This window comes from Glycine soja, chromosome 17 (assembly GCF_004193775.1).
Source record: "Glycine soja cultivar W05 chromosome 17, ASM419377v2, whole genome shotgun sequence".
Lineage (NCBI taxonomy): Eukaryota > Viridiplantae > Streptophyta > Magnoliopsida > Fabales > Fabaceae > Glycine > Glycine soja.
The window spans coordinates 32,550,980-32,565,609 of NC_041018.1; the positions used below are offsets into that span (position 1 = coordinate 32,550,980).

Sequence of the window (14,630 nt, forward strand, 5' to 3'; positions counted from 1 at the left end):
ATCACGTGAAGAATGGAAGAAAATTGATATATGAACCTTGTTGGAACTTGAAAGGATATGATGTATGTAATTGTAAAGTTGTTGGAGGGAAAGAATTAATGGGTGTTCATTTGTTGAACAAGGCTAGTTAAGGCTTAAGAAGTAATTCCTCTGTTTCTAATTATAATTCTTGAAAAGAATGATACCATATTTGTACCTTTTTTAATAAGAATTTTTTTTTTAATTTTTAATACATTAATTATTTTTTTATATATCGTTATTAAATTATTTTTATTTTAAACATTAATAAAAAAAATAAGTAATTGAATAAAGAGAAAATAAAAAGATAATTTTTAAATAATAATATAAATAATTGATAAATTTAATATAATTATCTTTTTTGAGTAACATAAATAGTTAAGAAAGTTTTATAATTAAAAAGGGCAATAGTACCCTAACTAAGGAATGAAGCTCGTTATATTAAAAATAACTATTTATTGATCAAGTTTCAAGACTTAAATGATGTCAAGCACATGTTCACCCACGGACATATGAATGATTTGGGGGCCATTACTTGATTGAATGATGTTGGAAACATGGATTCATGTTCTTTTCATATGACTTTTTAAATGGTGGTGTTAGAATATCAGGCTTCAAACATAGAAAAAATATTATAAAAAAATTATATAGCTATTCAATCATAATTTATTATATATATTAAATTTATTAATTTTTAAAATAATTATTTTAAATAATTCTAACAATAATTTGTAAAGAAAGATATAAAAGTGTTGTAAAAAAATTAATCTCTCAAACATATACTACCGTTGTTAGATTGACACAAATGTTCAATTTTTTTAAATAAAAAAATCAAAATTCTTTAGCATCAACTTAAATTGCCACTAGTTTTAAATTGAAATCGATGCTATCAATAACATTCAAAATAGAATTTGTTTGCTGACGCTATCTAATAATGACTGATTGATTAAATCGTTTCAAGATAACTACAACTTTGACATCAATTATCTTGCAAAATTTAACAAAAAAACTTGATAGTTTTTTTAGAACTTATTATTATTATTACTCATTTTATTATGTAATTAATTAAAAAATTAATTTAAATGTATTTTTTAGAGAATTATAAAATAAATAATAATATATTTTTTTTTTCATAATCTAGTTTGAATGTCTCGTACATCGGACCAGGTTGATGCACGGATACAAGTACTAGTTTAGATAAAAAGTTCTTAAGATTGACACTCTCAATGCCCTAAACAAAATTGACACTCACAAATTTAGCTTAAGTAATTATTTCAGTAGGTGTGATATTAATGTGGTTGGGGGTGCTGATTGTGAAGAACAAAATTTTATGGGCTGCAGGATAATGGTAGAAGGCTTATTCTATCAGCAAATAGCTACAGGGATTGGGGAGGGAATTCAGTTGGGTATATATGTAATTATGTATAGGGTAGGGTAGCATGACCTGACTTTCACTTTCTTTTGTAATGTGAAATTATCTATTTTTATCATGAGATGGTAAAAAATACTAATATCTAACCTGGTTATACTTTGGATTAATTTTTACTGATCGCAATATCATTATGAAGTTTTTTTTTTCAAAAATAATGATAAATCTTCATTAGAAACTATAAACACACACTGAAAAATAATTTTTGAAATATTGTGAATTTTTAAAATATTTTAGAATTCATTTTATAAAATTAATAAGTTTTAAATTTTAAAATGAAAATATTTATACAAAAATGAATCCAAAAATATTTTTTAAAAAATTCTAAAAGAAAAATAATTTTTACATTCACATACTCATTTTAATTTTAAAACTGTATGTTTACACATTAAATAACCGACTATTTTCAACTCAAATATTATGTTCATGCATTATATACTCACCAAAAGAATAAAAAATCAGAAGAAAGAAAAGGAAGAAGAAAATACAATAAAAATTTGCAGACAAACAAAAATAGGAAAAAAAGAAACCTTTATGCATACATGATTCCAATTCATAGACGACCCTATTATGAATTTTTCAAGTCTATTATTTCTATTGGTTGATTAGCAACTGAACACACTATAAAACAATATAATACAGATGAAAAAAAAATCACACGATTGTTTTAAATAAAAAAATTTCACTCCATTATACCCAACATAAGAATGAGGAGAAGGAAAAAATTAATATATACCATAGTGTTTCACCCATACACAAAATAATATTCTTCCATAATTTCAACCATACTTCAATAGCTATTCTCTTGATCATTCATTGTTTAATCTCCTGTGTAAAACCAAGAAAAAATTGTTAAGTAATGAACAAAGTTAAATGTTCGCATACACAAAAAAAGATAGATGAAGTACCATTAATCCACAATGTGAGTCTTCGATCTCATCCCATGAAATAATATATGAATGTTTGCATGACATGCTTGCAAAGTAAACAAAATATATGAATGTCGAGAGAGATACGGATGTGAATGAGAGGTGTGTTGGTAGACAAAGGTGTGGAAGGAAGTTTGAGAAAGGAAATCAGTTTTAAGAATAATAGCTATGACAGTTGTAGAACCTGAGAGTTGAAATTGGAACAATAGTTTTAAAAGTTCTTCAACTTTGTGGTAGTTTTGAAAGTGTGAGAGATATCAGGTTTTTAGTTTGTAGTTACTTTATCTATTTGATATAGATAATTCAAAAAAATAAAAATAAACTGTGGGCTACATGAACAATTACAGCGATAATAAGTGGTAATTTTTTTTATTAATTTAAGATTAAGAGATAGAAATGGAGACCAAAAATAATGTTCAAATGAGCATTTCCCAGCAAATCTTAGCTTCATTTTCCAGCGGCTCAAGCTTCTGTGTTACAGGTCTCTCTCTCTTCTTTCTTGGCTCGTTGAGTTTTTTTTTTTTTCAATTTATTTATTTAACTTTCTTGATCTAGTTTTCGTGGACTATGGTTGATGTTGCTGTGAATGATTATGGGTATTACCTTCACTTTTCGGTTTCTGGTTTTTCGGGTTTTGCTTATTTCGTCTTATCTGCATTGGCTTTTGAGGATTTGTGTAATTTTAAGGATGTAGCATTAGGGTTAATAATCTTGCAATGTTCATTTAAGCACCTCAATTTTTTTAATTTTTGGAATCAAGCGTACTGCTGGGCGCTTTAGTTTATTGCTAATTAGGTAAAATCAGTGTATATTCTCTGAAAAATGCTTATGATTAAAATTGCTCGAATTATGTTTGACAAAAGGTCCAAGACATGATCTGCTCCAACTAACATGTGATGGTTTTGAGTGCTGTTTTGGGAGAAAGAGGTTGAAGGATGCGAACTAAGTTACCCTAACATTTTTTGTCTAACGTGCCTCTGAATGGCCCTAAGCAAGTGTCGGTTTTGGGTGAGATGTAATTGCCCTGAGTGAACTCGCCAATTCACCCCTGAAATTTTGCGACTGAAATTGCAGTTTCACACCAACCCGCTCGAGTTTACCATGCCCACCTTTTGGGTGAGATGTTTTGCCATGGGTGAACTTACCAATTCACCCCTGAAATTTCAAGGGTGAAATTGTGGTTTGATACGAGCCCAATCGAGTTTACCTGAGCCCGCCCGGAGATGAGTTTGCTTGCTAGTTGAACAGATTGATGACTTCAAACTTGTAAAGTCATCTGATTGATTCTACTGAGTTCACTTGCAAGTTTAGCAACCATGTTTGAAACCCATTTTTTTCTCCATTTTGGTGATGCTTTGCTTAATTATGTAGATTAGCTTGTTGCTAGGTAATTTGCTTAATGCTTATTATGGTTGATGCGGAATCAAAGTGCTAATGATGTTATAAAAGTATGAGTTTAACGCTTATGCATTAGTAGTGTAAAATAGTTTTACATTGTTATCCAATTATAAATTACTGTTTGAATTATTTTAAGATAATTATTTTAAAAGTCATGAAACATATTTTAAGATAACCCTTTTTTTCAAAATATATTTCTACATAGTTTGTTTTAAGTGCAATGAAGTCTTTTATTTCTCAGATGGTGATGCTGAATTCATGTTATCTTTGCTCACTGGATGGTTATCGTTGGGAATTCTAGTTCTAAATAGCTTCTGTAGTTAATTTGAATTTAACTGTATTAATTCTCTTTGTAGCAACTAGCACCTGCTGATTGTTTTCCTCTCATGTTACTTTTTTGTTTTCTCTTTTATGACTCTTTTTGATGTTCATTGTCCAATAATCGTTCTAGCTATTATCCTAAATAAGTTTTTAAAACATGAGTTTATGCATTGCCTCTTCAAGAAAGTAATGAATTTAGTATGTGAGTACACTCTTTTAATTCTTAGTTCTTATATCAATATACTTGCTGATTGATATCGGAAATAGCAAACTATTCAGGAATATTACATTTGTTGCTTATCTTACAGTTTTGATGATTATGATGTTTTATCTATTTGTTTATTTTTATGCTGGGGGAAGAGAAGGGATTTAATGTTATAAATTCATTCATAATGTCATATTATATTAAAATCATAAAACGTTAGAAACGAAAAATAATAAAATGAAATGAAATAAATTCTGTTTTAATAAATTCAAAACATAATAATTAATTTCCAAATCCATTTGAATCCCATTTCGTATAATGGGTACAAAACATGTGATTTGATTTCTAAATCATTTCAATTCATTTCATTTATGTGTTTTCTAAATCAAATCATTTAGCATTTTAATGTTTCCAAATATGTCCTAATGGTTGTAGTTATGGAGGAGCAATTCATACTTAGAGTTCCACCCAATATGGCGGAGCGGATATAGAGTCTTCTGTATGAAAACAATGCTTCTTCATCAGAAGACAAGTCACTAGATTTGTCATTTAGTGAGGATGGAAGAAGTGGTACATTTATGATTGGGAATGAACACTTCCCAGCTTCTCTATTGGATCTTCCTTGCGTTGTTGAATCCTATAATAAGACTTATGATGATAACTCTTTGACTAAGACTGCCGATATTGGACAGGTCAGATTCAAATAATTCATTCATTCTTAATCATACTCTTTGATTCATATAACTATCTAACTGCTTACTGCATCCAACTAACAGATGATTATGGTGAGGGAATCCGGTGATGCTGCACCAGATGTTATTGAGTACAGACATGGCCTCACTCCACCCATGAGAGATGCTCGCAAGCGTAGATTTCGCAGAGAGCCTGATCTTAATGTATACTTTTCATTCACATAACATAGACATTAACTTGCCTCTCCGCCTATATATACATGCTCTCGTAAATAACTTTTTTTTTATTCTTTTTCCCAATTTTCAGCCTGAGCTTGTCTCCCCGTGTTGAGAAAGATCTTCTCAAAATCATGGCTGGAGGAACAGCGGACAATCTTGATATCCTTACATCTTTGCTTGTGTCAAATAGCAATTTAGCAAAATTTTCAATCCTTAAATACAAATCTATGACTCTCTTTGAACTGTTCTCTTTAAAATAAGTAGTTATTGTGATCATTGCTGTTGCTTATTTCTTTCCCTTTTACTTATTCCTTTCCTCACTTATAGACATATGGGGTCATGGGATAAACTAGAGTCTCTATTTGGATCAGTGAAAATAGATCAACTTTGGTTATTTCCTTGACTGAGATTCTCATGTGGAAGCAGCTGAGCAAGAGGAAGGGGATGAGAATGCCCGCGGTGCCAATAAAAAACCTGCACCTAAGCCTGCACCAAAACATGATGCTCCAGAGAATCTTACTAATGCAGGGGAACTTGACAGGAGTGATTCTAAGGAATCTGATGACTCAGTCAGACCAAATGAATATTTATATCACAATGATGAAATGAAAATCTGTATAGTGTACATTTTGCAGTTAAATTTGAATTCCATCCACTCTTAAAATCTCACCTACAGTAGATTTTCCATTGTAGGTGATATGTATGCACTGTTCTGTATATTTTACAAATTATGCATTTTCTTGCTATCTTTTACAAATCGTGCATTTTCTTGCCTAATGTTTTGTAGTATACCTTTTTGATAGTTAACCTTCGAGGTCCTAATTTCCTCCGGATATATGAGTAAGGGCAAGCATGTGTTCAACTAAAGACATTTTGTTTGTTTTCCTTATCTAGGGCAGCATGAAGGATATGAAATTGGATACTTTATAGGTTTCTTAATATTGACTCTTTATGGAGGTTGTTTAGAGACCCACGGTTAATCCTTACTTTATATCCAATGGTTACTAATAATTAAAGTAGGATAAATAATCATTTTTGTTTCTAAATATGTAATTCGCTGACAAATACATTCCTGAAAGATGAAAATATAAAATTGAATTCTCGAAAATATAAAAAGTGTAACAAAATATATTCGACGTTAACTTTTGTTTGTCACCGTTAATAAAATATGACACAGAGGGATGAATTTGTTACTGAAATAATCGTCAACGTGAACATACTGACTAAATTGGATGAAAATGTCATTAAGATATATTTTTGGACGTAAATGTTATAATTTTTTGTTGGACGAAAAATGTCAATATTTTTTATTGGAGGAAAATGTCAATAATTTGTTTTTGACCTAAATGTCAATACATTTCATTGGATCAAAATATCAATAAGTTATCATTATTGAACGAAAATGTAAGTAAATTTTTATTAGACCTAAATATCAGCATGTTTCTATTGGACTAATTTGTTAGATCCAAAATTTCGTTTTATTTAAATGTAAAATATAATTTTAGGATAAAATTTCGCCATTTGTTATCATTACAATAATCACTTAAAAAAATATATTAACAAACATAGTTTAAAACAAACATAATAATAATAATAATAATATTGATTATCAACCATAATTTGTCTCTCACAATAAAAATTATTCAAAATAAACATTGTACCAATTTACCAAAATAAACATTATACCAATTTACCAAAATAAACATATTACCAGTGTACCAATCATTACAAATCTTTTCAAATTATAATAATTAGTCACAATCTACTACAAATAAAAGATAAATATATCTCATTTCACTTCTCGAATCTTGACTATGTTATTAATGGCGACGAACGAAAGTTAATGTTCGACACTTTTTACACTTTCAGGGATTAAATTTTGTATTTTTATCTTTTGATTATGCATTTGTCAGTGGAGTGCAAAGACAAAAAGTTTAAGAAAATATTATATGACAAACATGTCTCTATGTTGATAATTAAAGATGATCACGTTGACGATCATTACCGTAACAAATTCATTCCTTTGTTGCCACATAGACTATTTTACTAACGGTGACGGACGAAAATTTAACAGTCGAATATATTTATCGTACTTTTTACACTTTCAAAAACTAAATTTTATATTTTTATCTTTAAGAGACACATTTAGGCATTTGTAAGCAAGTGTTCAACTAAAATCATTCTGATTGTTTAACTTATCTAGGGCAGGATGAAGGATAAAATAAATATTTAAATAATTAGTTGAGTGGTTGATATGTGGCGGTAGATAATCCTCAAACTAGTTTTGATAGCCTGTTTTTGATTGATCCAGATCTTAATTGAGAATGTGTGTGGTAATAAAATATGCAGTTACGTTACATGCAAGTTTGGAATGAATTTTGTAACGTGGATCATTGTTCTCTCTCCACATTCATCTAAAGTAAAAACACGTCATTAACGTGAATTTGGAATGGATGCGGCTTTATAACGTTCCAAACACGAAGTTGTAAAATATGCGTGTATGTGGAGAAAGTCATTTAGAAATGACATTACTCACTACTCATAAATTGACTACATTTGTATGTGAACAACAATGACAATGGTTTCTCGTAGGTCCAATCTCTCGTTTGTCTTCTCCAGCTAAAGCACTAAATTTCTTCAACTACCTACCTAGAGAATATAAGCTACAATGACCCCATATAGACCATACAAGATGGCACAGAGATCTAAGCAAAAATTATGGACCAAAAAAACAATTGATGAAATTGCAATGTAAAACCATGTGACCTTCTGGTCATGACAACAACAGAGAGAAAAATACACTAATAAACGATATCAAATACTGAAGTGTGGACACTTGCAGGTTCAAACCAGCTCCAACTGGACTTACAGGTCCAAGTCCAAGTGCTGTAGAAGATGAACTTCTTCCACCATTTCTTGTGTTAGCACTGTTCTCAAAATAGTCAATAACCGTATCAGATATGAAAATCATAACAAATATTACCTCCATTAATATATATATATATATATAAGAAGACCCTTTTGACTCTATTGTCTAGATATTATTCTAAAAGTATGATGCATTAATTATTTTTATTCTATAATACTTTTAATTAATTACAGTGTTTTATTTTCCAATATTAATTATTTCTTGATGAGAAACAATTAAGTAGAGAGAAAAATAAAGGATAATTTTAAAATAATAATATAAATAATTAATAAATTTAATGTAATTAATTAAATTAATTATTTTTTATGAATTAGTCGAAACAATTTTATATATAGGGACCGGAGTAGTACTAGTAAGTCTATTCATAATTGGTCTAAACAGAGTCATTTCTCACCTTCCAGCGTATATACAAGATCCATAACCTGCAATGCAGCAAAATTTCCATCATTAAATTTCATAACTCTTCTAGAATTCCTCAACAGAGGTCAGAGGGCATGATAATACTTTCAAGTAAACATTTAACATGAAAGAATGAAATAGAAACTAGCAATATCATGACCCTTTCGTCCTCTTGCTAGATAAATTTTTGAAGGAGTCGATTACTATTTTTTACCCCTGTTGGTCAAAATATGTGAAAAGTGAAATTTCTTTCTCCTTAAGCTATTTTTCTCTCTCAAAAAGACTTTCCTCCCTCTACTCTTATATTTTTTTTAGGAGTCCCTCTACTCTTCTACTTGTTCCTTGTTTTATTGGTTAATAATTCGTTTGTAATATTTTTCACGGAATGTCTTAACTCTTAAGTCATTGATACTAAATAGGATAGTAGCAAGGTTTTAAAAAATGGTCTGCAACTGTGATTTGGCCGCAAGATCAAGGTTTCTTGAGTGACGGTGACTCTAATGTGACCCGAATTGTGGCCACATCGACCATCTTTATCCACAATTTTTTGTAATATCAAGAAACACAATGAAGCCACAACCATGGCGACAATTTAAAACCTTGGTAGCAGATTATGGGATCCAAGCTTGTCAATGTCAGGTTGCAATAAGAAAACAATTCTAGGAGCACATGGTTATACTTTATATACAAGGTTTTAAATCACAGTCGAAAACTGCAATTGTGGCAATTGTAGCTGTATTTGTCTATACAATTTTGTGCAATCTCAAATTGCAATTTAAAACCTTGGTTACATATATTTGACAGTGCAGAGAAACAACTTAAAGTGAGACATAAGTAATATGCCAGAAGATTGGAAATAAAAGAAAAACCAAGAAGGCACATGGACTTACTAGGATCCTCAGTAGTTGTTGTAGCTGTACCATCAAAGTCACATGTTCCACCAGCATTATGCATCTTTTGATAATAATCATTATAAGCATAAGAGGCATGGTTCTTCACATTATTGGGGGAATAGCAAGGTCTCCCTGGTTGAATAGCTATACAGTTAGCTTGGCCTTGTCCACAAGCCCAGCTCAATCCAGCTTGCAATTTATCAGTGTCTGCATCATCTTTAGCCACACAAAATGATCCTTGAGAATTTGCATTACTCATGTTGGAAGCACTAAAACTCAAGGAATAAACACTACTTCCATTAGCATAAAAAACACCCCAATTCCTTTCTGATATAGGACCTTTCCTCTTATCTTCATTGAATAATTCATATAGGTAGGTATTGATGGCTATCTTTGGCTGACTAGGGGGACCTGAACCATTTATTACTCTCTTAATCAAATTATTATTGTAGGTCTCAGAATTCTTTGTAGTAGCATCTGGTTCATTTGCTCCACCAAAACTTGGCCAACCAGTTTCTGTGACAACAATAGGTATATTATTGAAATTGAAGGCTTCTATGGCATAATAGGTAGCATCCACCATAGCCTCAAACATGCTGTTGTAGTGGAATAGTGTGTTTGGGTCAACAATTTGCTTCACTGGAGAAAGGGGTCTGAATAGAGCATATTCAATTGGGAAAATTCCATCTCCTTTGGTGTATCCATAATAAGGGTAAGCATTTAACATGTAAGAGGAATTTGTGTTCTTCAAAAACTGAAGGAGTTGGTAGATTGTGGAGTTCCATGAGGAGTTAAAGGTGGCTGTGGAAGGAGGAAAAGGCCTAGAGATTACATCCATGGACTGCGGCGTTGAAACCTTAACACGGAAGTTAAGGTTTGAAGCAACAAGTGCTGTGTGAAGATGGTTCATGGCAGGAACAAGAACAGGTGCAACATTTGGGACTGAGGTGAGAACCTCACTGCCAACTGATATTGCTGTGATATTAGTGGATGGCATGTATGCTGCCACATTCTTACTGATCCATGCTGCAGCAACTGATGCAGATTCTCCAATGCCTAGTATCTCTTCATCTGTGACACCAACAATCACTTCAATGCCAGTGTTTGAAAGGGCTTGTAGCATGTGCCCATTGGCATTATAGAGACGCACGTGTGTAATTTGATGTGATTTCAGAATAGCAACAACGTTTGAAGCTGATGGAAGATCAGTAACATCAGTGCCAATGTTTACCCCCACAAATGCACCTACATTAAAAAATTTGATGCTTCATCAACTGAAAATATATGATACACACTCAAGTATCTCTTCCTTGTATTTGCATCTACTTATTCCTTCTCCTTATTCATTCGTGAAACAACTAAGCAGAGAAAAGTACCATGCATCATGTTATTAACATTTATGTCAGAAAACCAAAGGTTTCAACTTAAAATCTTTGATTCTAACTATCAAGTAGGTTTGAAAAAATGGTCCACCACGACGATTTTGGCCACAACGTAAACGTTTTCGGGGCTTCCATGACCACATTGTGGCTATATTTGTCTGCAATTTCCCGCAATATCAAGAATTGACAAAACCGCAATTGTGACCGCAATGTAAAACTTCAACTGAATCAGGAAGTTTAATAGATGAACAAGCAAACCATAACATAAAAAAAGTGAAATTTTGATTTACCTGCGGCATTGCTCACTGTGGCAACAATGAGGAACAAAACACTCCCGAGCCACCTTTTAAGCTTCATCCTTTCCAGTATTGCTGCCAGGCAAAGCCTTAACTATGAAAGCTTCATCATTAAAAGAAATCACATCTTTAAACACTAAAATTGGCAACTAACAAGTATCTAACATTATGAGATCACAGATATCCAAGTATATAACACTAAAATGCACTTGTTTGCAATTGTATTATAAGTGCAGTTCATTAATGGAAAAGCTTTACCATTTACCAAATGCATTTTTGTTTATTCAATTAGAAACCAAAACATGAATATTAATTTATATGCTAAATAGTAAGAGTATCTCCAATGAAGATTTCTTGAAGGATTTCTTAAGTAAAAAAATTATTTCTTACCATTTCTTTTTCATTGGAGTAAATTTACGTGACACGGAAAATTTCTTAAAAAAATATTTGTGTTATATAAGAAATTATTTCTTAACAATAAAAAATAATATTTATTTGACATATAATAATACTATAATTAAATCATAATGAAATAAAAATAAAAAAATTTAAAATGTGAGTTTTTTAAAATTTTTTAGAATTTCTTATCATTGGAATAAAATTGTGTATAGATTTTTTACAATGATATGATATTCTCGGAATAAATAAAAAATATCTGAAAATCACAAAAATAACTTGAAAAGCCTATTTAAAAAATTCTCATTAAAGATACTCTAAATACCTCATCTAGCTTGCCAAAAAGTGAATGTGATTATGGAAGGGAGTGAGTGAGTGAGTGTCAATGGCTGCTTCACTTGATCACAGTTTTTGAGTTGAGTTTGGTTTGAGTTGTGGAATGTTCCTTTCCTCTCAACACTATGTTTGAGAATTGAGACTTTTATTTTATGCCATGCCTGCCTTTACCATTGATTTTCCTTCCAACCCCAAAAGTTATTCATTTCCTATTTTTTCTTTCTTCTGCAATCATAGTCATAAATCAGTCACAAGTCACTGTTCATACCAAAACAAAAAAGAGCCGAAAGGTCAAATGACGCGTTAGTGCGTTACCATATTATTATTACCACTGTGTACTCTCGTTTCTGCCTTCTCGTGCTTCCTACAAGCTAAGCTATACAGTTCAGTTGATCACTTGATTGAGTAGAATTTGGAAAGCTAAACTATTACTAGGATTTCTTAAAATTGATATTTTTTAAATATTAGTTAAGAGATTAAAAATATTTAATGTTAAATTAAATTAAAAAAAATCAGGCTTTTAACCTAATAAATATTTATTTTTATTTAATATTTCTATTTTAAATTAACACACTTATCAATCTTCACACAAACATCGAAAGATTAAATTTTCATATATAAATCTCGTGACGACAATTAGCGTTGAAAGAGTTATGTTTTTTCAACCCATCTGGAAGAGCTAATATATGATTTATTTATCCTTATTTTGTGGCATAAAAACTTGTGTATTTATTTGAGAGAGCTTATGAAAATTGGCTATGATGTATCTATTAGTTATTTTTAACTTATTTTAATGAACTCTGCAAGATAACTTATAAAAATAACTATAAAAAACAGTTTAATCTTATTTCTCATTCAATTATAAAAATAATTCACACATATTTTTACATAAATACTTATTCAATAAAAATGTAATTAAGTTATTTATTCAAAGGAGCCTCACGAATTCGCCCCACCTTAACTCAAATTAGTTAGGAACTTAGAAGCCCAGTGTCTTATTATTTGAGTAAATAATGTGTGCATAATACACTAATGGTACAAAGAATTATTATACAGTATAGAATAAAAAGGAAAAAAAAACTCTTCTCAGTAGAGTTAATGTATGCGGCATATATAGTAGTAGTAAAAAGAAATTAAATTCTTGTAATAAAAAAAGAAGAAGAAATTAAACTCTTATTATTATACAGTGAATTGATTAAACTTTCTATTCAACTTTTAAAAAAAATGTTATTTTTACACAAACTTCATATAATATATTTTCCAAAATCAATTTTTTTTCTTTTTACCACGTTATTTGTCGAATTTCACATTTTTTCCCATTCTCTTTTTCTTTTCTAATCATAAAAACAATTAGGGAGAAGTTACAATGACTAAAAACTATCCCAAAATGACTTTGGTGTCTCTGACATGTTCTTTGGAACCAAGAGCGAGAAAAAGAGATTATAGTCAATCCAAATTCAAAAACCCGACAGGACAAAGAAAATTTGGGGCCATTTCGAGAATCGAGGAGCGCAGCTCCATATCGAGCGTGGAAAAATGACCCCTCCTTCGTTCCCCCTCACTGTTCCCTATCATAGAATCAAATGTCAAGAAGTGTTTTTAGTTCTTCTTCCCCTTTTCACAGTGGTTTTACTAATAAGCGATATCGCGCGATACCTGCTACTAAATTCGGTGATGCCTCCCTCAAATTTCAAATTAATTATAGGATAAATATTAAATTTCATCATTGAATTTGTTGGGCCTGATAATTAAATTTCTGAAAGATAAAAAATTAAATTTTATCTTTGAATTTATAAAAAATATGATAAATTTGTTGTGCCGTCGATTTTTTTATATGATATTGCTTAACTTATTTGTCATAGAAATAGAACTTATGTGTGTAATGGTGATTCAACGAGACTAAGTTGTCATTAAGTAAGTTTTGATTTTTCCTTTTTTTATTTTCTCTTTTTCTCCCTATGCTCTGTAAATCAACACCTCCTTTAGTGGAGCCCACACAACCCAAAATTAACAAGAAAAAGAAGCAAAGAAAACAATAAGTAAGATTTACGTGGTTTGATGAATGTGACTTATATCCATGAGAAAGAGTAATTTCACTCTGAATTAGGGGTGAATATGTCTGCATAAGCCCATATTGATAGTGGATTGAATTAGTCTACTCTACACTCTTACACGGATTTAATAAATTAGTTCATCCCTACCATCCACAAGCCTAATATAAATGCTTTTTACCAGAGTAGCTCAAAAGAAAAGTATAAGTGTTTCTGTTGGATTTCAATTTTTAAAAATTTTCTAGCAAAGAGAAAAGTGAAAATTGTTAATGATCAATAGTTGATAAACAAGCACTACCAGTGGAGTGACTACGTAGAGGGATGTCTTGAATGCTATATGTAACTATAAAATATACCATTAAGTTTAAGAGGAAGCTTTATTGCCTAAATGTAAAGACTTGTAATGTTATATATCTTATACAGTAAAAAGTTAACAAATGAAAAATAAGTTCAATGTTAAACAGATGAGAGTGTAGGATGTGTAGAAAATATAGGATCGAAAGTTATGATACCCCTACCGACCCCCCTATCCCTACTAAAATCATAAAAGAAAGATATGATACATTAAAATGAATAAGAAATTATATGTAGCTTATATTCTTCGTGTATGTTTCAAAGAAATGAGGTATAAGGCTACTTTGAGCAAGTGTTAGATAAACAATAGAGAAGAAAAATAAGAACACAAAAGAAACAACCAAATTCTAGAGAGAGAGAAGGACCCTATAAAATCATAAAAA

The 14,630-nt window shown here is 30.6% G+C and overlaps 1 protein-coding gene and 1 pseudogene across 3 annotated transcripts; one reads left to right on the plus strand and one right to left on the minus strand.

The window, feature by feature from the left end:
* The first annotated feature begins 4,737 nt into the window (after positions 1–4,737).
* On the plus strand, positions 4,738–5,964 carry LOC114392752 (annotated as a pseudogene).
* A 1,764-nt stretch (positions 5,965–7,728) lies between these two features.
* On the minus strand, positions 7,729–12,033 carry LOC114393159 (glucan endo-1,3-beta-glucosidase 4-like). 3 transcript variants are annotated; one of them, XM_028354420.1, is made up of 5 exons: positions 11,832–12,033; positions 11,105–11,213; positions 9,430–10,677; positions 8,535–8,562; positions 7,729–8,138 (listed from the first exon to the last, which is right to left on the minus strand). In XM_028354420.1, the coding sequence occupies exons 2-5, from the start codon at positions 11,169–11,171 to the stop codon at positions 7,985–7,987; spliced, it is 1,497 nt and encodes a 498-aa protein (XP_028210221.1). In that variant the 5' UTR covers positions 11,172–11,213; positions 11,832–12,033; the 3' UTR covers positions 7,729–7,984. The 3 variants fall into 3 exon arrangements, with proteins under 3 accessions (XP_028210221.1, XP_028210222.1, XP_028210220.1); XM_028354421.1 differs by lacking the exon at positions 11,832–12,033 and adding an exon at positions 11,369–11,443; XM_028354419.1 differs by lacking the exon at positions 11,832–12,033 and having other exon boundaries at positions 11,105–11,344.
* Between the last annotated feature and the right edge of the window lie 2,597 nt (positions 12,034–14,630).

What these genes read in the sequence shown, in the direction of transcription:
- LOC114393159 (XM_028354420.1), bottom strand. Translation starts at nt 11,171, where the DNA reads ATGAAGCTTAAAAGGTGGCTCGGGAGTGTTTTGTTCCTCATTGTTGCC. An exon ending in AACAACTACTGAGGATCCTA is followed by an intron (nt 8,563 to 9,429) that starts GTAAGTCCATGT and finishes GCTGCATTGCAG; the next exon opens with GTTATGGATCTTGTATATAC. An exon ending in TCTTGTATATACGCTGGAAG is followed by an intron (nt 8,139 to 8,534) that starts GTGAGAAATGAC and finishes TTTTGAGAACAG; the next exon opens with TGCTAACACAAGAAATGGTG.